This window comes from Epinephelus moara, chromosome 20 (assembly GCF_006386435.1).
Source record: "Epinephelus moara isolate mb chromosome 20, YSFRI_EMoa_1.0, whole genome shotgun sequence".
NCBI classification, from domain to species: Eukaryota; Metazoa; Chordata; class Actinopteri; order Perciformes; family Serranidae; genus Epinephelus; species Epinephelus moara.
In genome coordinates, this window is record NC_065525.1 from 21,829,401 (window position 1) to 21,854,835 (window position 25,435).

Below are 25,435 nucleotides of genomic sequence, written 5' to 3' on the forward strand. Positions count from 1 at the left end.
AATGTAGGCATATTTTGGCATATTAAAAACCCTAAACAGGCTTGGAATTGCATAAATTGAGTATGACTGGAAAGCTGAGACTCCTGTGGATTCAACGAGCCCAATTGTATTCATGTTTGATGATGAGGGTCCCCATAGTAGCCATTTCATTGTAGTGTAGCCATTTCATTTTTTGAAACATGACCTCACTGTATAAAATTACCTATAGTGACGGATAATCACAGCCTTGTGAAACTTCACAACCACAAACTAGAGACCCTGCACATTCAAAGGATGTGTGGCTGTTAGAGGTATATTGACAATAAAAGGGCAATTTCCACAACAGAAGTGCTCGCTTTCCTATTACCGAAAAAATCAATTCTTACAGAAATCTCCAAAGAGAACAAGAGCTTTTTGGTACCAAATCATAGCATGCATTTGCTACGGTGTCCCTCAAGGTCTGGGTGTCTCAATGTGGTATTTTGGAGGGATTGTTGACCCATTTTTAATCAAGGTAAATAATACTTAAATTTAGCACAAAATCTGTATAACAAATTCATCAACCCAGAAATTGCTGCAGCCATTTATGAGACATGATTGAGCATGGAAATGGCTATCATATACACTTTAGCCACCTGACTTGACACACAGTGCTGAGCTGCATTTCAAATAATGTTTAGTTTCCTGCTTTCAGATGACAATTACCACTCCTATGTGACATTTACTGTTGACTTGCTATCTCCGCCTAAAGATCCCCTGCTCCCCCTAAAACAAAAATGGCCCTATGGTGGACCTTTAAGTGTTAGCAGTACTGCCTTAGTGATCCAAGACTAATGGCTGCGCAGGTGTATATGGAGCCAACCATGCAGCAGTGACCTTTATAAGTAGCCAGCATTTCATGAACTGAAAAAGACCCACTCCAATATAAAAAACAGACTGCAACATGGTCACAGCCAACATATAGCTCCTTCACATCGGCAGTAATAAGGCAGCAGTGTATTCATGGTCAATTAGCAGTTGTATAATGTTCTCTGCATTCTGTTTTGCACCTCCACTGGACCCTTACTGCTTTCTGTTGACCCTCGCCGCCTGATAGATCTTACAGTAAAAGACCAATTAATTCCCAGCCCCCACTTCCCCTCTCTGAAATTTATGAGTCCCTGGTGTCCACTTCATTCGCAAAGCCATGTGTTCACTCGAGGATCATGTCCTCAGTTCCTCTCAACTGTCTGGCTCTCCCCTCTGTCATATGGTCAGCTCAGGAAGCAAGATGGCCCTGCAGTCAAACCTGGAGCTTCTCCTTTCCCTGCTGCTGAGGACAGTGCTGTATAGTAGAGCTGCCATTTCGCTGTCTTCTGATACAGTATGCAGTGGAAGAGAATTACCCATGCTGGAAGAAGCCTGTGGTCTGCTAATTAGAGATCAAAAAGCCTTTCTTTTGGTTACAGTGATATCTCTTTGCCAGCTAATCAGCATCCAGAGACACTGCCCTGTTGAGCATAAATAACTGTGAAGGCAGAGCTAAAAGAAAATATAAATAATACATAGTTTTTTATGCATTTGAGCGTGTCTGTGTTTGATACAAGGAATATCGTTTTAACTTTAGACTAATTTCATTTCCATTGACTGCAGCTGTGCTCTCCAGTGCTTTCCTCTGTGTGTGTAAGAGGACTAACCTCATTCAGCAGGAGAGTATGCTTGCATAAGTCTGCCGGGTGACAAAGGAGGGACAGTCACGAGGCTGAATGGGATGTCCTTGAGAACTGGAGAATATGAGGATCGATTCTCGCCGACACACAACTCTTATTTATAGTTCTCTCTTTTTCTTTAAGCCTGTCTGCCTGTCTGTCAGGTGGCCTCACTAAAGAATGCCTCCTGACAGTGCAGATTATTCTCCCAGGCAGATGTGGCATTTTCACAACCCCTCTGATGGATCTCTGGATTTTTACACTGTCACGGAGTTATAGGTCACACATCCCTAGTGATGGATTATAATGGGTCAGTGTGAGGAAACAGCATTGTGAATCTTGACAGTAGATTATGAGGTGAGAATGCGTATAATGATCGAAGGTTTCTCAACATGCACCCGATCCTTTTTAAGACATTTCTTCACATCTTAACAGCCAAATCACAGAAAGAAAAATAGATATGTTAATCAGATAAGCATGCATATTCATGTGCACTCTCTGGGTAATAGATTGAGTGTTGATTTCTGTTGCTGTGGCATAAAGTGGATGCACCAGGCGTCAGCAGAACCTGGTTGGATGGATAAGAGGGTGAGCTTTGATTCCTCCATTAAAGAGACTGCGCCGAGAGGCAGAGAAACTGCTGCGCTGTTCAAACTGCTGGCCAGATAAATCAATCCTTGTGTTTGCATTGTCGAATTCAATGGAGGAAGGAGATGATCAAAAAAAAAGAATAAGCCACAAATCGTGTCGTGTCCATGCACTCTGTCCATGACAAATTACAGTGGAGGAGCTTTTATCAATATTAGCATGAGTAACGCTTTTCACTTAATGTTTTAAGGCTCATCCGAGAGAGATGATGTTACTGTGATGTCAGTTTTATCCTCTCCGTAAGGGTGAATGTAGATATGATAAGGGAAGGTATGAGATAACTGTCTCTGAAAATATTACAGTACATGGGATAAGGTATTACACAATTATTTTCTTTATCAGATACAGTGAACTAGACAAACTTTTTTTATATTCAAACTTAAAGCCATTTTTAAAAAAGGACGTATGTGTAAAAGTCTTGCAGGCAGTAGAGAAGGACAGGAGATGTGCACACAGGTGAGATTCTCCTTCCAGTTGAATATTTTTTCAATATCGTAGATAACCAAATATACATGACATGACATGATAAACGTCAGTTTTCTTTTCACAGTATACAGTTTCAAGGTATATATTCTGCACCCCTACGTGAGAGATGGCTTAGGCCAGTGGTTCTCAAATGATGTGCCACCATCGTGCCAAATCCAGGTGTGCTGTGGGATTTTGTGATAACTACACATTATTATGGCAATATTCAACTGGGCCTATACAAAAAATGATGGATGAATTTTTAACTGACTGTAGCAGTATGTTGTGCTCACTCATTTCCAATAAAGAGGCAAAATCTAGCAAATAACCTTCACAGGGAGCCTATTTGTTGCTATTCACGCATGGGAATTATAAGTGTGTGACACATCAAAGGCCCTGATTGGCAGCCAGTGTGAGTGATGATAACATTTAAAAGGAGAAATCTGAGAGTGGGACAATGGATCACCAATGTTACCTGTCTTATTTTTTCTTATTTTTATTGTCTTATGTTGTTATAAGAGTGATAACACACATTATAGAGGCTGCTGTGCACCTATATAAATACAGGTGTGCCTTGTGATTTTGGCTTGCTCTTTGGTGTGTCTTGGGCACACAGTTTGAAAACCATTGTCCAAGACTATTGGGGTAATTCTAACATTCTTAAGCAAACAGCTAGTCCTTAAATTACATTATATTTTTACATCTGATAATCAATTAAACAATTTGAGTAATTTTTTAAAGTGAAAAAGCTCAAAATTCTCCAAACAGCTTCCTATGTGAATATTTTTTGTTTATTTTGTTTTATTTTTTTACTCCTCTATGACAGTAAACTGAATAACAAGACATTTGAAGAGGTCATTCTGGGCATTAGGAACCACTGCTCGACATTTTTCACCATTTTCTGACATTTTAAAGACCAAACAACTGATTCATTAATGGAGAAAATAATCAACAGATCAATCGACCAATAAAATAATCCTTAGTTGCAGCTCTAGTGTGAGATGTGTGTCTATAAGATACTTTATTGACCTTGCACCATCAGTATACCTTGTATCTGGCAAACGTGAAAACTAGACAGCAGCACACACATGCTCGTGGAGGTGTGGTCTATTAAACCTCAAAATCATTTAGTGCACTGCTTTCCGGTAAACCAGCTGAAACCTGAGAGAGGTCTGATTGATCCACTTACATTTCATTGCCCCTCCATTGTTTTACTTTGGTCTTTGTCTCACACACACTATCTCATCCTCCTTTCTCTTCCAAACAGTCCATCCTCAAGACTACTCCATTGTTCTGCTCTCTGCAGGGTTTTTCGCAAAGTGACTTTGTATTTAGTGCCTTAATTGGTTCAACCTTTTTCACCTTTATCTTTTCACGGGGAGGGTGTGAGGCTGCTGATGCTGAAGGCTGCACTTAGCATCTTTGTCTTATGTGCACACACACATAAATGTATTCATAGGTGTGCACACAGAGCGCCCGAGGCTGCAGGGAAAAAACATATCAGCAAAATGTACTGTGGCTGTTTATGTGAGCTCTGTTGCAGAATTGCCCTCTACAGTGCTTTTATGTGTGTGTGTGTGTGTGTGTGTGTATGTGTATGTGTGTCTGTGTTTTACAAATGCCCTCTGTGTAATCAAAGAACATTGTGTTGCATGCTGTCCATCTGCACTATCCCTTGTTCTATTCATCTCCCAGACAGGCCTGTTCTTGGCAAAGCTTTTAAATGAAAAAGGAAGTACAGCGAGTAGAAGGTAGCAGCTTTTTCCTTTGTCTTGGCTCACTACATAATAGTTTCCCCTCTGCTGTCAGAACAAGAGATGCTTTAATTGGTTTATCTGAAATATGCTGAAGGTGTGAAAACATAAAGCATTCTTTATTTTATCCTCTGAACCCCATTACAAGTCTCGCCCTTTCTCCCCTCTGGCCTTAGGACTCCCTCATCCTGGAGAAGAGTGACATGCACCACCCAGTCTGCTCCTTCCAGGATGACTTCCAAGAGTTTGAGATGATTGACGACGAAGATGAGGATGATGACGATGAAGAGGAAGAAGATGAAGAGGTTGACCCTGATGCACCCCCATCCCCCTCCGCCTCCCCGCCCCTCTCTCCTAGTCTTGGCACTCTGAAGAGCAGACCCACCACACTGAACCTCACCACTGCTGTGTCACAGGTCAGAGGCCTGAAGCTCTGGTCCCAAACACAAACACAGATTATCTGTAGTTGTTAGTCTTTTTAATAGTACTGTGTAACTTTGTTGAATATCTCCCCCTCTCTGTTCTCATCAGGATTCACTGAACAACAACAGCAGTCTGTCCCCAAAGAAAGGAAGCTGGCAGGACTCTTTACGCAAGACCTCACAGGGTAAACACATGATTAATTATCCGTGACAAATTTGGATACGGACTATGAATATCTTTTTTTTCATAGGTCTACTGCTTGTGATACCTCACAAAAGATGCTTCTTATTTTGCCTGATAAAATATTGTCAGATCTTTCAAGAAGTTATTAGAGTGAATCGGATGTTGCTGTAATTGTGATGCTACATGAGTTTTTATGCCGTGGCCAGACGCATTTGTCCCATTCTTATGAATGTGATACCTCAAGAACACCTGGAGGGAGTATATTTTTTAATTTGGCACAAAGGGTCACATGGGCTCAATGATGAACTGATTAGATTTTGGTCATTAAAGGTCAAGGTCACTGTGACCTTGTGTCTGTCTCATTCTCATGAACACTCTGTACATTTCTGTAAATCTGGCACAAATGTCCACTTGTACTCAAGAATGAAGTGATTAAAATTTGGTAATCGAAGGTCAAAGTTCAAGGTCACTAAGACCTCACAAAACATGTTTTTGGCCATAACTCAGGAATTCATACACTATTATGACAGTATTTCACGCAAAAGTATATTAGGATAAAATGATAAAGTGATGACATTTTATATCCAAAAGGTCAAAGTTCATCTCCACTGTGACATCGTTCTGTTCTATAAAAACACTTGTCTGGCCATTATTTAATGCAGTAACACAGGAACAGAAGGCGAGACAGATACCGACTTGGGTGCCCATCTTAAAACTGTGGTGACTGTATCGACGTCCTGTGCTGCTAGGACGTGCTAGCTGCATGTGCCTAAAGGTTTCACACTTTAGAGTATGTAGCTTCTTTGCAGCAACATCCATATTTGAAGCATTGACAACCATCATGGCTGCATATGAGTCTGGACAGACATGGATGTAAACTGTAACTGAAACTTGACTGGTCTGCACAGGCATACAACCACGAGGCAGTAAATCTAGTTTAAAAGAAGCTCAGCTATTATAAATGATCCTTTACAAACTGCAGACATTACACAGAGTTACAAAATAAATATCCTCTCAACCTCCAGGTCGTCTGTCTCCAACCCACTCATGCCTGGAGGATGGTAGCCATGTGACAGGCCAATGCCCAGTCTCTCCAGTTTCCCAGGCACCAGGGTCTCAGAGCAAAGGTACTCCACCAAAACAGGCAGGGGAGGGCGGGAACCCCCAATCCCCTCACAGGCCCCTCCTCTGCGACATGGAGGGCAACAGGCGGGAGAGGCCCGAATACGGTAACAAGAAGGCCAGCCAAGCAAGCTTAGAGCCCATTCCATTATCATCAGTGTCGTGTAGTGCCGTGACGTGAAATGAAGTGATGTGATGTGACTTTGACTTGTTCAGTAGTATTTGTTGTTCAGCAAAACACTGTCATGTTGATTCTTAAAAAACCCCATTGCACTAGTCTACTCTAGGGAACAAGATTAGTGTGTTTCTAATTAAGAAGCGTTTGCTGAACTTTTTCATCACACAACCTCGATACTGATTATGAACTTAAAGAAATACTGCATTTTCTAAATGATCATTTGCATATCAATTACTCGCCCTGGTTTAAATTGAATTCATGAAGAATAAAGTTTTTCTCACATCCCTCCACAGTGAACTGCAGTATAACCAAAGTGTCATTTATCCAGTCTTATGCTCAGTACATCCCAAACACATGCATTTTTGCTAAAAAAAAAAACCCTTAGTATTAAAAACACTTACACAGAAACAGTCTTGAACTCTGCTTATGTTTGGTAAGTACTGAGCATAAAACTGGATAAATAAGACTTGGATTATACTGCATGAGTTGTGAAAGAGATTGAAAACAGATGCTTGAATAAAGTTTTGTTAAACACGGTCCCCAGTGACTTTAATTCGTGAAGAATGTTAGCCTTTTTTGGATTCGTTCACCATTGAGTCTTGCAAGAAAAACCAAAGCTTTCTTCACAAGTTCAATGTTACACAGTGTGAGTAACTGATATAAAAAATATCATTTTGTGGGTGAAGTATTCCTTTAAGAAAATCTTCTCTTCATTTATCATTATTTATGCTCTTTCTTTTGATCTTATTTAATTGTCCAAATTACTTTTGCCTCTGAAACTCTTATGACCTGTCTTCTTTTTTTTTGCACTCTCTACATCATGTTCTTCATAATCCTCTATGTCATCCTGTATTTTCATTCTTTCATGGCTTTTCTTGTTTCTCTACTTTTTTTTTTTTATCTTCACAGGCTCATTTGGTCAACACAAGTCCCATCCTTGCTCTGGCGATGAACCAAAACCAGACCCTTCAATTCAGACAACCAGAGTACCTTCTGTAGACGAGCACTCCCAGTGTTCGGACACAGAGGTGGACCACGACCTCAACAGTGACCACAACCACAAACACTCAAACAGGCGTGCCACCGACACTTACACGATCACCAGTGAGTCAGGCGTGGAGCCAGAGAACGACCTAGACCCAGATGCAACCAGTCGCTGCTTGTCATCCACTGCACCCATGGGAGCCAACGACGGTGCTGATACACCTTTGTCTGATGAAGAGCTGGAAAAGGACTTTGAGGTGGAGTTCATGTGTAAGGAGACCTACGATATGGTGTGTAAGGAGAATCCGTCGTCATACGTGGAATTCCCCTCCATTGAACCCGCCTCCTTCTCCAGCTACGTGTCCTCCAGCCGCTCAGATGCTCTTGACCAGTCTAACAGTTCAGATGCAGCAGTTTCGGCCTTGGAGGGAGCAGCTAACGACTCCACCTCTCCATCCTCAGACCCAGGGATAGCAGATATGAACCAGCAGGGTTACATGACTTCAGACCAGGATAAGGACCTAAGCTCTCCAGGCTCTGACTCTGACATCGAAGGCGAGCTGGAGGCAGCGTTTGCCTGTGGAGGTCCTGTGGTCTCCAACATGATCTCCTCTATCTCAGAGACAGAGCTTGACCTGACCAGTGATGACAGCAGCAGTGGGCGCTCATCTCACCTCACTAATTCCATTGAGGAGGCCAGCTCGCCTACATCAGACCAGGAACTGGACCCAGATACAGAGTTAGAGCAGGACAGTGGCATCGTGGGACTAAAAGCATCTCTACTTTTGGGCCAGCCTGACCCAATCAAAGAAGGGTCTCCTCTTCCTTCTCCCTCACCTTTACCCTCACCCACTATTGCTACGCCTTCCCCTGTTGACTCACCCATAATACCTCCTGAATCCTATGATGATGGTCAAGCTCTGATGGGGCTGCAGAATGTGGACGATGAGCTGTCCTTCGAGCACCAGGCCGACCCAGATGAGACTCTGCCTCCAGCCCAACAATGTGAAGACAGCCTGTCCAGACAGATGGTGCTGCAGATAGAACCAGACCACAGTCTGGAGAGCTTCAAACGCTCCTTCTACCTGCCAGTAGGACCCAGGCTAATGCCCAGTGCAGATGAATATGATGGAACCAGTGAGGGAGACTCAGAATCAGAAAGTGAGGATGAGCTGAGTGAGAACTCTGACTCACCCTGGCTGCTCAGCAACCTGGTCAACAGGATGATCTCAGAAGGCTCGTACCCAATCAGTTGTCCCGAGGACTGCTTCAAGAGGAAGGTGTCTGTGTCAGACACCATCTCACCATCCTCAGACATCGGAGATGGAGATGGATTCAATGATGAGGACCAAGAGAAGAAAGCAGGGATGGTGGGAACAGAAGAAGAAGAGAAGGAAGGTGAAGGGTACAGAAAGAATATGATGCAGCCAGGAGATAGGATGAAGAGTGTGGAGTCTTCAAAAGAAGGCCCCAGTCTGTATTTGAACAACCCTACTGGTGATACCATAGCCCCTCTGATCTTGGAGCACTGTGCAAACAATGGGAGGGGAACCACAGATTTCAACTCCTTGTATACCACTAAAGACTCTGAGAAGAACTTCACAGACAATCCATCTAAGAACACCAGGAGACAGGAGGAAGATGAAGAGCCCAATAATGACTTGACGATGCTGGAGGGGAGGAAAGATGCGGACTCACCAAGCCTCAGTGAGAGTGTGGTCAGTGACAAGGACGAAGGACGAGAGACTGAGCCCAGGCCAACGAGCCGTTCCTCTGCTTCTCTTGAGCGTATCACTGAGGTTAAACACAGCCTGACATTGGACATACCCACCGCCCAGACTAACCGCTGCTTCAGTCTCACCTACTCCACAGACAATGACGAAGAGGAGGATGACGGAGACTCTTACCCATTCCTGGGTGGCCTGAGGAAGCACTCCTACAGGGGTAGTGACTTAGAGCTTGACAGTTCACCACCCATTGATGCCAGTGTGCAAGACCATTCCTTATCTGACCATGACCTTCCACTGTGTGAGAAAGATCTGGCTCTGAGACAGCCGAATGAAGATGATGGACTGGCCTATGACTCCATGAAGTATACGCTAGTGGTGGATGAAAATACTACGCTGGAACTCGTCAGCCTCAGAAGGTATGCTCTGACAATGAGATGTGTGAAAGCTAAGAATGAAATGGAGTATGTGTGTTCAGATTGAGCAGAACAAATGGATGATTATTTTCATTATATTCCTGTAAGAGGTAATATTGTGAAAAATGTCTTTCAAATGTTTTAATTAAACACTACCTTCTATAGGGTGTGCCTTCTCATGGTAAATCAAGCAGTCTTACTGTGTCTATGAATGTCTAGCCCCAAATTGAGATTTGAAACTGACAGACCTTGTCCTCTCAGGTGCACCTCTGTTCTAAGTGATGACAGTGAGCTCTCCACGCTTTGTGATGAGGAGCCTTTGGGGACGGGAGAGGAGGGCTATGGTCGTGATGATGATGAGGTGAGGCCAGAACTTCTCAGCTCTTCTGAGGACTCCTCCCCTGAGGCTGACCTCCCGTTCTCCAAGAAGTTCCTCAATGTGTTTGTCAACAGCACCTCCCGCTCCTCCAGTAAGTTCCACACAAGGCTATTCAGACACTGTAGAAGCAGGGTGGGGGTTTGTGGCACAACTTTGCCTACTTCCAAGGGGCATGGAGAGGGAAAAGAAGTCTAAAGAAGTCAAAACTCAAACAACACTTGTAGCATAAGAACAACTTTATTGTAAAGCCAAAGTGCTTCGGCTTGTGACCTTCACCAGGGTCGTCCATGATGAAGGCCACATGCCGAAGTGCATTTGTCTTACAACAAAGCTGTTCTTTATGGTACAAGTGTTTCTTGAGTTCTGTCCATACATCCCTCTGGAAAACTCTCAGATATGAACTTGCAATCAAAGATGTAATATTTAGAAATGAAGGGAATAGTTTGACAATTTGGGACAGGTTGAAAAGTTAGATGAGAAAATCTACAACTCTTGTATATGTCAAGTAAATATGAAACTACAGTCGGGAAATGGTTAGCTTAGCATACAGACTTATAGCAGAGGAAAACCGCCATCTTGGTTTTGTCTAAAGGTTAGTACCTCTAAAGCTTACTCATTACCACATCATATATGCTTGTTTAATTCTAAGTAGTTCAGCACAGAAAAAAACCAAAGCCCTGTAAAACCAAAACTTTCAGTAGTCAGATTTTATTTACCTTTGGACAGAAGTGGGCTGGCTGTTTTCCCTATTGGGACAAGTTTGCCTTTAGGGCAGGTGTAGGCAACTTGCAGCTCCGGAGCCACATGAGGCTCTTTAGCCCCTCTCCAGTGGCTCCTTGTGGCTTTACCAAAAATGTAAAGTGTATTATGGAAATTAATAGTGGGTATCTTTTAAATTTTTAATTGTAATTTGTCATTATTGGAAGTCAAATGTGATTCTGATATTGTCCAGTTGTAAAAAAAATGTGTAGCCTATACACCAAGTTTAAAAAAACAAAAAACAAAACTAAAATATGTGTCATACATCTACAGCCTGGTGCTTTTTCCTTTAAATTTGATAGAACCTCAATAACGGTGGCTGGTCTTGAGTCTCCTGAGCAAGACTCCAAATCTGAAGAAGGAAAAGTCTCAGAGGAAAATAGAGAATTTAGTAGTGATGGACAGATTTTTTTGCTTTCACCAACAATGCTGCACAGTTAAAGTACCAAATAATCAGAAATAACCCACTGCTGGGTATCCACCTTGTGGTAAAACATTAATTGCACCAGAGGACAATATTTTATTATATTACAGTAAAGGTTGCAGACCCCTGCTTCAGGGTTTTCTGCCAGAAAGCCTTTTCTTGATTAAGCTTTGGAAAATGATCATGGTTTAAAGCCCTGAAGGCAAACTTCTTCCTGTGTCTGGTTGTTATGCTAAGCTAAGCTAACCTCCCCCTGACTGTGGATTTATATGTAGGGTACACACAAAGTAGTATTGATTCTGTCATCTTAATCTTAACACGAAAGTGAATAAGTGTATTTCCCAAAATTTGGAACTATTGTTTTAGCTGAAGCCAGTGTAAGTTATACACCATACAGGTTATGGCCCAGCAGCATTATTGCTAAATTGTCCACTCGGGGTCCTTCGATTGATGATACTGCACTGGGGTTTAACTCATCACTGTCAATATGATACATTAACATGTGATCTAAATTTGGCAGGGAGCCCACACAAGACCTATGGGAGGGCTCTGCTTCCCAGTACATCCATCATCAATCAGTGCTCATGCTTCAAGATTCATATCCCTAATGAAGGGTGATTTGCATAATGAAAGGCTCATTACAAAGGCTTTCGTTGCCATTTCTTTTTTACAAATCCAATTAGCTTCCATTTAGACTTCCTCACGTAAAGTTTACTTGAAATTGTTCTCCCAACAAGTAACAGGTTAGAGAAAAAATAATTCAGAGTATTTCATTTTGGACATTTAGCCTTCAGTTTTATTTGGAAAAGGTAGTATTCAGGGTCTAACCAGTGTCTGTTGTCACATAGGCACAGAGTCCTTTGGACTTTTCTCCTGTACCATCAATGGAGAGGAGAGGGACCAGACACACAGGGCAGTCTACAGGTAAGACAATCTACAGTACCCTCATTTTTGATAATGGGACATCAGTGGGAGCAAAGTGAATCACAGCAAAAGGCAAATTTCCTAATAAAAGATTACACAATTGAGCAGTTGCTTTCACTGATTGTAGAAACAGTACGGTGGAATGAATTGTGAATGCCATTAGCTTTAATTTTCAAATTACCATTCTGTGTCCGGGAGAGAAAGTCCTTGTGTGGGTAAACAAAACAATATTTCTTCGAGGTTTCACTAATTATGTTATTGAGGAGGGCAGATGTCCAAGCTACAGCTGGGCTCAAGAGCTGCAGGGAGACCAGTAATAATCACATCAACCACCACCTGTGTCTGTGCTTGTGTGTATACAAGAGGGAGAGAGAAAGCTACATGCGTCTCCCTTGTATACACGTACATGTCATGCATGTATAATTATGTATTTGCTTCACCACAGTCGTCTTTCACTAAGTGCTTCCCCACATTTAGAGCTCTTTGTCTCCCTCCGCCCTCCCCACTGTCTTTCGCTGTCAGCTGCTATCACTCCTCTCTCTGTTTCCCAATGGGAGTCACCTGAAACCCAAACAGATGCTTCCTGATCACATTAACGCCAATCTATAGGATGCCTGGCAGCAGGGATACCATGTAAGGACACAATGTTTAACATAGCTCTCTTTGTGTCCTCCCCCTCTCTGCTGCTCTCTGCAGGTTCATTCCCAGACATGCAGACGAGCTGGAGTTGGATGTGGATGATCCTTTATATGTGGAGGAAGAAGAGGATGACTACTGGTACCGAGGCTACAACATGCGGACTGGGGAGAGGGGTATTTTTCCTGCCTTCTACGCCCATGAGGTCATTGGTCAGTCTAAGGAGTTGTTGGGTGAGTTGAGAGATGCATCCACTGTTTTTTTCTCTGTCTCGCTGTGAAGGTCAAAAGAGTCACATGTTCTGTATGTGTGTGTCCACCTTGCACCCTGTAGGAATGAAACGAAATCCAGCCTGGATTGAGACTTTCAGCGTTCAGTTTTTGGGGTCTGTTGAGGTACCTTATCACCAAGGCAACGGTATTCTCTGTGCCGCCATGCAGAAGGTAAGCCAAGTGTAAACACCAATAAAAGACCCAAGCATGTGTGTTACACTGCGTGCACCATTAAAACATGTTTGTCTGTTAGATCGCGATATCGAGGAAACGGACGGTACACGTGCGACCTCCTTCTCTGTGTGAACTGGAGATTAGCTTGCAAGGAGTGAAACTGATCATGAGCCTGGAGGATGAATATGACACCCTCGATGAGGTATGGCAGAACGAATACATGAATCAATACATTCAGAGTCATCCATCTCTATTTTGAGGAATAATCTTGCCTTGATTTGACTTTGTTCTTTCTTCTTTTCTGTCTCTGTATCTCTCTCCATCTTTAGTATGACAGATGTAGTCACTTCTTCCAGATGAAGAACATTTCGTTCTGTGGATGCCATCCGAGGAACAACTGGTAAATACACACATTGGCTTTCTGTCCTGGTGTCGCCAGCGTATAGTTGAATATCCAACTGATTTCATCATATTGTTTTCTTCTCTCTGTAGCTACTTTGGCTTCATCACCAAGCACCCGATGCTGAACAGATTTGCTTGCCACGTGTTTGTATCCCAGGAGTCCATGCGACCTGTAGCAGAGTGTGTTGGGTGAGTCCAAATCCCATTATCATATCAATTACTCTTTACATATACCAAGGAACAGTAATGACTTTACATCTCTTTTGTGTTTATGTGAGTTTGTTTAATTTGATATATTTACTCCACCTAAACTGTAAATGCACTTTAAAGAAACTGTGTAGGCTTTAGTGGCATCTAGTGGTGAGGATTGCAGATTGCAACTAGCTGAAAATTCTCCCATATGCCAAGCATGAACTCACAGTTAAGATTCCTTCCGGTGTTCACTGTTCAGGAGTTTTTTCTCGTTTTTATCCACAGAGGTCTCCTCCTCTCCAAAACAAACAGGCCCGGTGATTAAAACCACTAAAAATATGTCCCTCTGACGCTGTTTGGCTTGTCTCAGATGGCCCCCTAGCGCAGCACCTGCTAAAGTCTGCTCACCTTTTTTCTCTGATAACATAAGATCCAGACATTCAGAGGCCAGTTTTTTTTCCAGTTGCTGTTTGGCTTGTTGCTGAGGGGCTGCTAACTATAATGGCTGACACGAAGTGTAAATAACACTATCTAGAGCCAGTATTAGCTTTATCCGTTCTGGGAGACTGTAGAAACATGGCGGCGCAACATGGGGAACTTTTTGGACGAGGAAATGCTCCCCATGTAGATATAAATTGTTATTTTAAGGTAACGAAAACACGATCAGTCTTATTGTCAGATGATTATACATTAAAGGCTATGCTATATTATATTTCATATGCCAGTATGTCCCTCTAAATCCCACACACTGCACCTCGTATTGTCAGAATGCTGAAAATTCTGACAGTGATCGAAGTTTAATATAAGAATTATAGCCTTAGATGTGTGCATGTGGAGAAGGTTAAATAATGATCACAGGCTTAGTCACGATGGATTCAGCCTTACTGGGTTTGAATAATTAAAGATACAGATAGTTCACTGTCTCTGGATGGAGCGAGGGCAGGCAGCAGAGCATGGGATTGGTGGAACTGTTTAATCTTACCCTCATGTGATTCAGTGAGAGTGGTTCTATATATTTGCACTACAATTATTTTAATTAAGCATTCCTCATGTTGGCACCAACCAGCCGTTTCTTAGTAAACAGTCAGAGCGTGACTGTGTAAAATCTGTTACTACAAGAAGGATTACTGTTAAAGGCTGTCCTCTGATAGCTGGCAGGTCGATCTTTAATCATCTGTCTGTCTTTTCCACAGACGAGCCTTCCAGGAGTACTACCAGGAGCATCTGGAGTACGCCTGCCCCACTGAGGACATCTACCTGGAGTAAGAAGTGTTGCCATGACAACCAACTTCTTTCTCTGCAGCTTGTGTATGTTCATCGAGTTTGCCACCAGAGGGAGCTGTCAGTGGGGTTTTATCTCCATTGTAAAATACTCTTCTGTGTCCCACCAACACTGGGATCTTCATTTCTACAGTATGCTAGGCATTTGACTGATTTCATCCATCCCTCTCTCTTTGTTTATTTCCATCATCCCGATGGAATCGATTGCCTGTTTCTTTTATCTTTTTCTATGATATAAAACTAAGACGCTGAGCACCTGTTTATTTCAAGGTTCCTCTTTTGAAATGAAAACAATATACCTACTACTGCTGTTTCACTTTTCAATGCATGGCTAGTAGGGTTACTGCACACAGACACACCAAGAAATACACATATCCAAGTGAATGGCAAGCAGCTCAACAATCAGTACGGGAATGGCGTGGAATCAAGAGGTCGGCATTTAATTAACTGTAAATATGTATTTGTTCAATATTGACAAACTGCTAATTTGATTTCTACTGATAGTGACATTGGAGCAAAGTAGAGAGAGTACAGTGAACTGTCCTTGGTCCGAGCTTTCCCCTGTGTTGCGTACAAGACGTAGTGTGTGTTGTAAATACATGTATAGAAAGTAGACATACAGGCGCCTCATCCAGACTAATTAAGAAACACTCACAGTTGAGACTGACGGAGGCAGGGGGGTTGTTTTGTTGTGGGTATTAATGGCTCACTCTGACAGGAATAACTGCAGGTGTAAGAGCTTTTAGAGTTGTAATGATCTTTGAATGTCATCAGCCCCGCAGACATTTGATTCAGCTTGGATTAGGTGCAAGTTAAGTGTCAGCACATTTGGATGATATGACAGAACCATTTTACTTTTGTCCCGTCCTCAAAGTTGCACTGCTTGCTGACCTTCACCTTGGCGAGCTTTCATGGGAAATCACTCAACTGTTACAATTGCAGATCATAGATCACTGTATGCTTTGCTATGATTGATGTGACTTTCAGGTCTAAGAAAGCAAAGGCCCTCTGAAAAGCCATATTCTCACACTTCCGACTGTTTAACTCTGGTTGTCAGTGACATCCTAGTCTCCGTTTTCTTTTGACTTGGCAGTTTCAATGAGGGAAAAGGAACGACTAGACTGACCGGTAGCCACATGTCAGTGCGAGCGTCCTGCTAACACTTGGTCCTGGTATCACAATGTAATCAAACCTTTAATAAAGCATTAGAAGGGAGGTTTTATAGACGTAATATATGTAAATGGTTAGACTTTGATCTTGTTTTTTAAGTTAGACAGATAAAAGTGATGGCCACATTTACTTATTGCTCTTAGTCTGGTCAAGGGTTGAAGTATCATTCACACATCAAACGATAACCAACTCTGGGGTTGTTGTAACATACCACAGCTTACAGTCTAGCACCTTAAATAGGGGAGGGGGTATATTTAAAAAGTGATGCACTCACTACAGTCACCGGAAATTTCAGGCTTTACTATCTCCATTGTTCTTTCAGACACTGTTGAGCATCTTGTTGTGCTGCTTTCAGTCACAGTCCACCAGAACAAACACCTCAGTTCACTGTTGATATGGCAGGAGGGAGGTAGGGTGTTATCTACATATGTATCGCTGTCAGTTAGATCATGTATATACAATAGCGAATCTAAGATAGTGCTGTGTCCTTTATGTTGAGTATGTTATGAAATGAAATTAATATGTACATTAATTAAAAAAAAAAAAAAAAAAGAAAGATCACAACCAGACAAAAACCCCTGAAAGAAAACAAAAACACATAAATATCTGTGATCTGCAATAATTTTATTTCAGTGTCTTATGTTTCTACACACGATGTTAACTCAGTATCTGTCACACAGGTGGCACTCGGGTTCCTGCCAATTCCATTAATCTCTACAGACAGGCTTCAGCAGCACATTTAGGGCACATTTGTGAGATGTGACATCATTAGTGTGTGACACACCCACCAGACTACTGACCAATCCGCTGTTAGAGCTGAATAGTGACTGAGTCAGCCGCCACTGGAAAACTATTATTGCGTCTTGCCGATTATAGTAATAGCCTTTGAGCTCCAACAGTGTGACTCATCTCTGATCTGTATCTATTTGCTTCTGATTATGTTTTTCTATCTTGTTACAGCCTAGTTAAAACCCTTCTTTCCACACAGCTACACAAAGACAAACTCTGAGGATGAGCTAGTCCCATATAGCCGCTGAGACATACATTAACAGTTAAACCAAACTTTTATTACATTAACAAGACTCTTCACTGTATACCTAGAGCAAAACAGTATGTGACAGAACAAACATATCCTATCTTGTATCTTTAAAAACAAGGACTTGTAAAATTAATTAAAATTCCAGGGAAAAACAACAAAAAAAATTGACAAAAAAATCACTCTGCCTTGTCATGGGTTTGGTCTTATGAATAAAATATATGCTTGATGTCCGAAACCTTTAATGTTGTCTTTATTGTTCATATCCACTCTTGACTATTTGTGTGATTAAAATGTGTGCAAAAATATTTTCACATAAAATCCATACATTTATTCAAAATTTTATGAATAGAAGAATGTTGAGGTGAACATTAAATATTAAATCATTGAAAAAAAAACATGAAATAGTCAGGAAAAATACAGTACATTGTTATACATTAATTCTAAATGTAGTCAACATTAAGAAAATCATCTCCTCACTGAGGAAACAGATTGTTTGGATTGTTACTCTTCAGTATGAACGGTAATTAAATTCTAGCTGTCCACAAGCAAGTAGCAATGCATGACAATATCAGCATCACATCTTGTGCATTCATGGAGAAATCTTGAGGCAAAAATCAGTGCAGTACCTCCAGCCTCTCCCACACTGTCATCATTAGCAGTTGTGAGAACTCGTCCCATCAACACCTGCAGCAGCTGGGTTTGGGGCTACACTGAGGATTGCAGCAAGGCTCCAGGTCCGGGTCTATTCCTTTTGATATCTGACTCTCTCCAAACACCATGGTGGCTTCAAACTGCTCCTTGATTTTCTTGACCCTCTCCACCAAAGCTTGGAGGTCAGGTTTTCCAAACAGGGGGAGGGGGTAGTGCTCCGAGGGGTCGGCCTCCAGGTCAAAAAGAAGAGGGGGGTCGTGGGCCTTGAGGACTGCGAACACTGGGCAGTCTTGGTCCGGGGTAGTGCCGCTGTGGGTGGCACCTTATGCACAAACATGGACAAGAAAGAGTCAAAAACATTTCAGTTCTGACTGTGATTATGCTTCTTGACTTTGAATTAATGCCTGCCCAGATCCATTTTTTGGCTTATCCAGATTATATTCAGATGGATTTTAGAAAGTCTGGACAGCCCAAAAAACACATGAAATGCAACTTTTGCAAACTGGATCGAAACATTTAGGGCGTGGTTTGAAATGTGATTCCAATCAGATATCTACAGATGCGTGTCAGTCTGGAAAATCTCGCTGCTGTAATTGAAATTTAAAGTGTCTTTTGCATCACTCGCAACATGACACATGACGACAATGTCAAATCCAGAGTGACGGAAGTGCTGAGCACACCTCATGCTGCCAGTTGCAAAGCACTATTGAGAACAATATGGAAAGCAACAGTGTATGGACAGAAGCCGAAATAAATTGTCTGCTGGCGCAAAGAGGAGAACTTCAGCACAGCGAAACAATGGACCTCTATTTCTCATGCTTCCGTGTTGGAAAGCCACCTAACCAGCGTAGCTACACAACCCATGCAGATAGTTTGACAATGTATGAACACATAAATCAGATCTGATCACTTTCAGATAACAGTGTGGAAGTCTGTCTTACAGATCTTATCTGAGAAACAAATCTGATTTGCCTGCAGGCTGCACGTAGCCTAATTGTGTCTATGAACCCTGCTGTACCTCGTGTATAGAAGTGGGCCTTGTACTTCCCCAGCCTGAGAGCAAACAGGCCGTACATCTCACTGGGATCTGTGGGGTAGAACATCATCGTCTCCCTCTTACTCTGCAGAAAAAGGATCAGAGATAAAAATTAACACGTCAGCTTGGTTTCCACATTTTAAATCTCTAGAGAGTGTGAGGTGCGATGCAAATACCTTTCCTTTGTTGACAAGGATTTCTGTCATATCGACTCCATCCAGCATCACCTGAGGCAGTTTGGCTCCTGCCAGACTTGCTATGGTTGGGAGGATATCTAGAGTGCTGGCCATCTCGTGGGTCATACCTGCAGAGGTGCATAGAGAAGAGCAAGCAGCAGCAATAACTAAAAGGATATGTGCAGATGAGTTTGCAGTCATTACATAATGGCATTTATTGTCATAATGTAGTTAAAGGAGACCAGTATGGCCTGGAATGTATGAAATCAGTGTGAAGACTTGTGATACGCTTCTGAAAATTGTCAGTAAAGCTTAGTACACGTGACTGAAATATGCAAAACCACAAGTATGGTCTTCAACAAAGAGCTCTGTGTGGAAAACTGTGGTTCAGTACAACAGAAACATTTTTATCTATAGAAATATAACTCAGTCTAAACTTGTGGTGCAGATGATTGAAGTGTCTTGACCTGGTTTAATGGTCCCTGGCCAATAGGCGATGGCTGGCTCTCTCATGCCTCCCTCATATGTTGTGCCTTTACCACATTTCAGAGGGCCTGCGTTACCTCCACGCGACATACGCATCAGCTCAGGCCTACACGCAGAGATAGGAATAACTGATCAATACCTGCAATATCATAAGACAGCAATAAATGAAACATAAAAGAGGGCACAGATATAATGCAACCTTTGAACGGTGGAAAAACACACTACTGTACCACAGCTGTGGAGAGTATGAAAGTAACTCCAAAAACAAAACAGGCCACATTCATGTAAAACAAACCAGGAGCAAAAACCAACCCGTTGTCTGAAGTGAAGAAGATGAGTGTGTTGTTAATCACTCCTGTTTTCTCCAGGGTTGTCAGCAGGTCTCCTATTGTGTTGTCAAACTCAAGCAGAGCATCTCCAAATGGGCCCCTTACAGAGCGCCCAGCTGCACCTGGACCTGCGTACTGGGGGTAGTGGGTGTGCTGTAGGAGGAAGTAGAAGATGGTGTTTAGTCTCTCACTGCACTAAGTTACTATATTCCTATATTCCATTAATGAGACAATATTGCACATTTCTGCAGAAACTGCCACCTCTAAAAACTACACACTTCTTTCATTTTAATTCAGATAAACTGTGCATATTTTTCTTTGTTTTATTTTTCCTATTTTTAATCATGACTTTATTATATTCTATATATATGTCTCTTGATTTTGGCAATACTTTATATATAATTTCCTTTTGTCTAACTATGTTTATGTTATGCAAAAAACACCAAAGCAAATTCCTTGTATGTGAAAATCTATAAACTGGATTCTGATTCTATATAATCTATTTACATGGGGTTGAAAACACTGTGGACTACGCATTTTTAAAAAAAATGTGTTTCACTGGCCAGGAGAGAGCTCTTATTCTGCACTGACTGTAAGAGAGGTACACTATCTGTGTAGATAGACTGTTCTTGTTACTTACATGTGAAGGATAGTACAGGAAGAAAGGCTGTTTTTTCTTGGCTGATGTGGTGATGAAACTGGTTGCAAAATCACTGTAAGCCCTTTCCAGATCCAGGAAGTTGACTGGTTGCTGCTTGATGACCTCATTGTGCATTAGTGGGACAGTTACAGTACCAACATCACACAATCCAAAACACTTAATATCTGGAGGGAAGCAGATCAGGTTCCTACAGGGGCCCTGGGAAAGACACAAGGAGACAGAAGAACAGATATTAAAATAAATATTGCAAAGAAGAAATTACATGATGCCCATTTTTAACAAACACCATCACATATTACACCCATCTAAATTCAATCGCACTGACCATGTCATGGGAGTAGGGGATCCCCAGGTAGTGGTCAAACCCCTGCCTCGTTGGAAGAAACGTCCCATTGGCCCCAACACCTAAGTGCCACTTCCCTACGGCAGCAGTGGCGTAGCCAACAGGTTTCAACACTTCAGCAATGGTGGTCTCATTCAGAGGAAGACCACCTATAGAGCCTGGGTACAACACTCCTGGGTATACACCTGAGCGGGTCTGATAGCGTCCTGTCAACAACGATGCCCTGGAAAACCACCAAAACAAAGCAAAGCTGTTACTTAAGTCAGGAAGGATGGACTGGAGAGTATGAGATGTGTAGACAAAAGGGCTGGGTTATGCAAGATGTGGCTAAAAGAGTCTAAAACATGTAATAAAGCTGTCGTTGGTAACTTTTCTAAAATGACTTTTTGTCATTACTGATAAATCTGTCGCTATATCCACATTCCACACACAGACAGATAATTTGTGTGTGTGGGGGGGATCAAATTTCTTTGTCCTCTTGAATTGCTTCTGATGCCATTACCGCATGAGGATGGAAACAACCAAATCCAAGCCAAGGAGTCTTTAACCCACCTGTCAGTAATGTCAATCACTGCTCGTGAACTGGGGTCAGACTGTCAAACAGCAGCAGCACTGATCAAATATAAATCAAGATTCTGTCACTACGTTGCCTGTTTCTCGCCTCAAATGTTTTCAGAAACGTATTTTAGTGTACTGTTTAGCTGCACAATGAGAAAGTTGGGCGACAGTGGGCGGTGCTTGGTAATTAACATTTTACAGCTACAACGGTACATCCATCCATCTATTTTCATCCGCTCATCTGGGGCTGGGTCGCCAGGGCAGCAGGCCAAGCAAAGCAGCAACGCTTTCCAGCTCCTCCTAGGGGACCCCAAGAAGTTCCCAGGCCAGATGTGATATGTAATTCCTCCAGCGTGTTCTTGGTCTACCTCTGGGCCTCCTACCAGTGGGATGTGTCAGAACACCTCTAACGTCATCCTCATCCTTGATCAGAAGCCTCAACTGGCCCCTTTTGACTTGAAGGAGCAGTGGCTCTACTCCGAGCTCCCTCCAGATGTCCGGGCTCCTTACCCCATCTCTAAACGGTACACTAAAATATATCTTAAAAATGTATTGGGGCGTTGGTGGCTTAGTGGGTAGAGCAGGCGCCCCATGTACAAGGCTGTTGCCACAGGGGCCCGGGTTCGACTCCAGCCTGTGGCCATTTCCTGCATGTCACTCCCTCTCTCTCTCCCCCTTCACACTTGTCTGTCCTGTTGTTTAAAGGCTAAAATGCCCAAAAAAATCTTTCAAAAAAATAAAATAAAAATGTATTTATAAAATATATTTCTGAAAATGTTTGAGATGAGAAATAAGCAACGCAGTAACAGAATCTTGACAGGACTGACAGCTGTGTTAGAGACTCCTCGCCTCTGATTGGTTGTTTGCATGGTAGATTCTGCCAAATGCCACAATAGGAGGATGGGAGACATGATCTTTTCAGCCGATCTGTCTGTTATAATACTGTGTATATGTAGTGATAGTTTCAGAAAACATGTCACAAAGTTATTTTCATAAAAGTTACAAACTGTAACTTTAATTCACAAATGAATCCATCCATTTATCTTTTTCGACAGGGAGATATTCTCCATTTTGAGCAAGGTGTTATCACGCCAAGTGAGACTGTGAATTAAGGATGTGGATGATGGAAGGAAATGGTGCAGAATACGCACAGCAAAGGAACAAAAGTTTATCCATACAATGACTTTCCACAGCAGTGCTCCTTTTCCAGGGTGCAGTATATAGTGGAAGTGACAAGGCACTGCTATAAAAATGTAAATGTGCAACAATGCTGGATAAGTGTGTCGTTCAGTTTATGACTCTCAATTCCATTCTCATTCACTGTGTTCAAAATCTGTTAAACAAAACAATCCTGAGGTCAGTCAAATAACATGACAGTTCCTTTTTTGATCGCTGCATATAGTTGTTTTTGTGCATCAAGAATCACATTTAAGTCTTGTTTCCTCATTTCTCTCTGAAGCAACAGGATCTGTTTTCAGGTCCTTTTTCCAGTGTACTGTCCAAAGCTGAATGTTACAATGCTGTAAGAAACGGAAGATATCAGTGTAAGCCACATTATGAAACACAGCAGAGTTGTTATCAAATTGTGACACCGTCTGATTATTTTAAATTGCACCTCTATATAACACACACACACACACACACACTGAATGAACTAGGCTGGATTTATAGTGTGTGTGCTAATCAGCAGTGACTTTATATTAACCACTTTATTTTCATCTCCTATTGTGTAATAATCTCAATGAGGCTCACACTTCTGGTGATATAGTTTAATGCTTCAAACAGTTATTGCAGTATTAATATAAGAGAGCAGAATCCATTCGTTAGATCCTGGGAAAGATGCACAGTAAAAGATGTGTAGAAAGAAGAAATCCTTGCAGGTCAGACGCATTTCACACACTAAATGTTACTTTTACTCCTCTGTCTGCTCTTAGACAAATGATTATGGGGTGCAACCACTTGCTGTAAGGTATACTTAACGTTCAGGAGCATCATTACAAAGTCAGAGAGGGTGAAGTGTAACATTAAGGGACTTAACTGGACTCTAACATTATCAAAACGTATGGGCACAGATTTAAAAAATGATTTGTTTGTGCAGCAGTGATAAGCTCTGATTCTCCCTCTCACACAGCATCAGTCCTGCATGAATCACAGACAGTGCAGTTACCTGGATGGGGTGCACACAGGGCTGGTGCAGTAGAAATCTGTAAACCGGAGTCCTCCCGCTGCCAGGCGGTCCAGGTTTGGAGTGAGTGAACTGGGATGTCCATAACAGCCCAGGTCTCCGAAACCTAAATCATCTGCGAAAAGGAGGACGAAATTGGGCGGTGAAGCCGAGCAGGTGCAGAAAAGAAAAATGCAGAAGAAGAAGAAGAGGCTGGTGTCCATCCTGAGCCGTCTTGCATCTGACTGAAGTTCCGGAAGAATCCGCTAAAGCCTGCAGGGAGGAACCAAAACAAAACGTCACGTGTTTACTTGCGGAAACTGTCGCGTAGAGTTGACGTCACGCGCGACTAGGAAATGTAGTCCATTGGAGCAGCCTACATGGTGCAGGTCAACTTCTTTGTTTTTTAAATGGGGGAAATTGTGCTTCTTCTTTTTTTTTAAATCATTTTTGAATGAGGACCAAGTTTGACTCTGTCCTCACTTCTCCATATGAAGGTAGGTATTAACATTGTCCAACATTTAACTGGTTAGACTTTGATGGCTTCTAACACATGAGTTTGTATAATTTGTCATGTGGAGACACACTTGTCCCATTTCTCTGTGTCCACTGTGGCAGGACAGGCTGTCCAATACGTCCTCAGCTATTTTTGCCTCCTGCTCTACGTCTGCTGTTTTGTCTCTTGACTGAAGTTGTTAGTCTGAGGGGCCTGCGGCTGAGTTTCTGTCCTCTGAGGCAACCTTGGTTTCTGCCACTGATTCGACCTGACACATGGTCAATTACGCAAACAAGAGGAGAAATAAATCGCTGGTGCAGTGCTGCAGGAGCCGCCGGTTTGAGGAGAAATGGACGTCACAGCTGATTTTGTTACGTACAGACTACAGTCCAGCACTGGGCCCTACTTATTTATTTATTCTCAGGGCCTTGCTTCAGTGAGGTGGACAGGAAAAGAAAAGGAGGGTGCTACCTGCATTCAAATGAGCTGGCATTGTGTGTATATGAGAGGGGGGAGAAAGACGGAGAGATGAAATGGTTCATAACACAGAAATTCCTGCGTGTGTGTCATTAACACTCCAGTCAGGTGATTCCCAGGTGATTTTATGCAAAGTGATCCTGACACCTGAAACAGAATCGGTGAGGAGTGGCCTGCTCGTGGTATCTAGATAATGACTGTTTTCTTTGGTCCTGATGAATTATGCAACACGTCCACTGTACCTTTAACCACAAACACTTGTGTGTGTGTGTCTGTGTGTGTATGTGTGTGTGCGCACGTATGCCTGTCAGCTTGTGTGCTGTCCAGCATCACTGTTAGCCTCAGGGAAGCGTTGCTGTGGCATCGGCTGATAGATAGTTTTGATTTACTATTCACTTTAACATCTCTCTACAGGACTGACCTACATTCAGCAGCTACTGTGTGTGTGTGTGTGTGTGTGAGTTAGAGAGAGAGAGAGAGGGAGAAGATAAAGAGAGAACTGAGATAAAAGATGTAAAGAGGCAGATGCTCCACAACTATTGCTGCCATTTTATCAGCTGTTCTCTCATCCTCTGCTGTTTGGTCGCTCTCTTTTAATGCTGTGAAAATATCAAACTCAGCCAGCCATCCGTGGATGATTAGGATCTGCATTAGCTCTGTACATACTTTATGATGTTTGTGTAATGTCATGCATATATAGCCTACAGCGTGACCCTGGAGAAAAGGGAACAGGCAGGCTTACTGCTTTAAGGAACATCTTTTACTGTAGTACTTGGCCTATTGAACTGAAGAGAGTACACAAAAAAACACAATGCTATACACAAATATATTCATACATG

General features: G+C 42.3%; 2 protein-coding genes across 3 annotated transcripts in view; one reads left to right on the top strand and one right to left on the bottom strand.

The window, feature by feature from the left end:
- Positions 1 to 16,736, top strand: part of mapk8ip2 (mitogen-activated protein kinase 8 interacting protein 2) — a 37,866-nt gene extending 21,130 nt beyond the window's left edge. The window contains exons 3-14 of one of the 2 annotated variants that reach the window (XM_050073919.1): positions 4,711 to 4,950; positions 5,066 to 5,141; positions 6,166 to 6,369; positions 7,350 to 9,570; positions 9,829 to 10,037; positions 11,978 to 12,053; positions 12,750 to 12,922; positions 13,023 to 13,132; positions 13,215 to 13,337; positions 13,465 to 13,535; positions 13,628 to 13,726; positions 14,923 to 16,736. In XM_050073919.1, the coding sequence (XP_049929876.1) occupies positions 4,711 to 4,950; positions 5,066 to 5,141; positions 6,166 to 6,369; positions 7,350 to 9,570; positions 9,829 to 10,037; positions 11,978 to 12,053; positions 12,750 to 12,922; positions 13,023 to 13,132; positions 13,215 to 13,337; positions 13,465 to 13,535; positions 13,628 to 13,726; positions 14,923 to 14,995 (3,675 nt within the window). In that variant the 3' untranslated portion in view covers positions 14,996 to 16,736. The remainder of the gene's footprint in view (positions 1 to 4,710; positions 4,951 to 5,065; positions 5,142 to 6,165; positions 6,370 to 7,349; positions 9,571 to 9,828; positions 10,038 to 11,977; positions 12,054 to 12,749; positions 12,923 to 13,022; positions 13,133 to 13,214; positions 13,338 to 13,464; positions 13,536 to 13,627; positions 13,727 to 14,922) is intronic. The other variant, XM_050073920.1, reaches the window with a different exon arrangement.
- On the bottom strand, positions 15,020 to 23,867 carry arsa (arylsulfatase A). The gene is made up of 8 exons (XM_050073922.1): positions 23,627 to 23,867; positions 20,884 to 21,124; positions 20,538 to 20,756; positions 19,881 to 20,050; positions 19,550 to 19,674; positions 19,083 to 19,210; positions 18,889 to 18,991; positions 15,020 to 18,192 (listed from the first exon to the last, which is right to left on the bottom strand). The coding sequence occupies exons 1-8, from the start codon at positions 23,845 to 23,847 to the stop codon at positions 17,897 to 17,899; spliced, it is 1,503 nt and encodes a 500-aa protein (XP_049929879.1). The 5' UTR covers positions 23,848 to 23,867; the 3' UTR covers positions 15,020 to 17,896.
- Positions 23,868 to 25,435: the final 1,568 nt, after the last annotated feature.

Excerpts from the sequence above, each read along its gene's own strand:
- arsa (XM_050073922.1), bottom strand. The coding sequence starts at position 23,847 with ATGGACACCAGCCTCTTCTTCTTCTTCTGCATTTTTCTTTTCTGCACC. Across the intron at positions 21,125-23,626 it reads CCTGTGTGCACCCCATCCAG|GGCATCGTTGTTGACAGGAC; the intron begins GTAACTGCACTG and ends GTGGTTTTCCAG. Across the intron at positions 18,193-18,888 it reads GGCCCACTTCTATACACGAG|GTGCCACCCACAGCGGCACT; the intron begins GTACAGCAGGGT and ends TTTGTGCATAAG.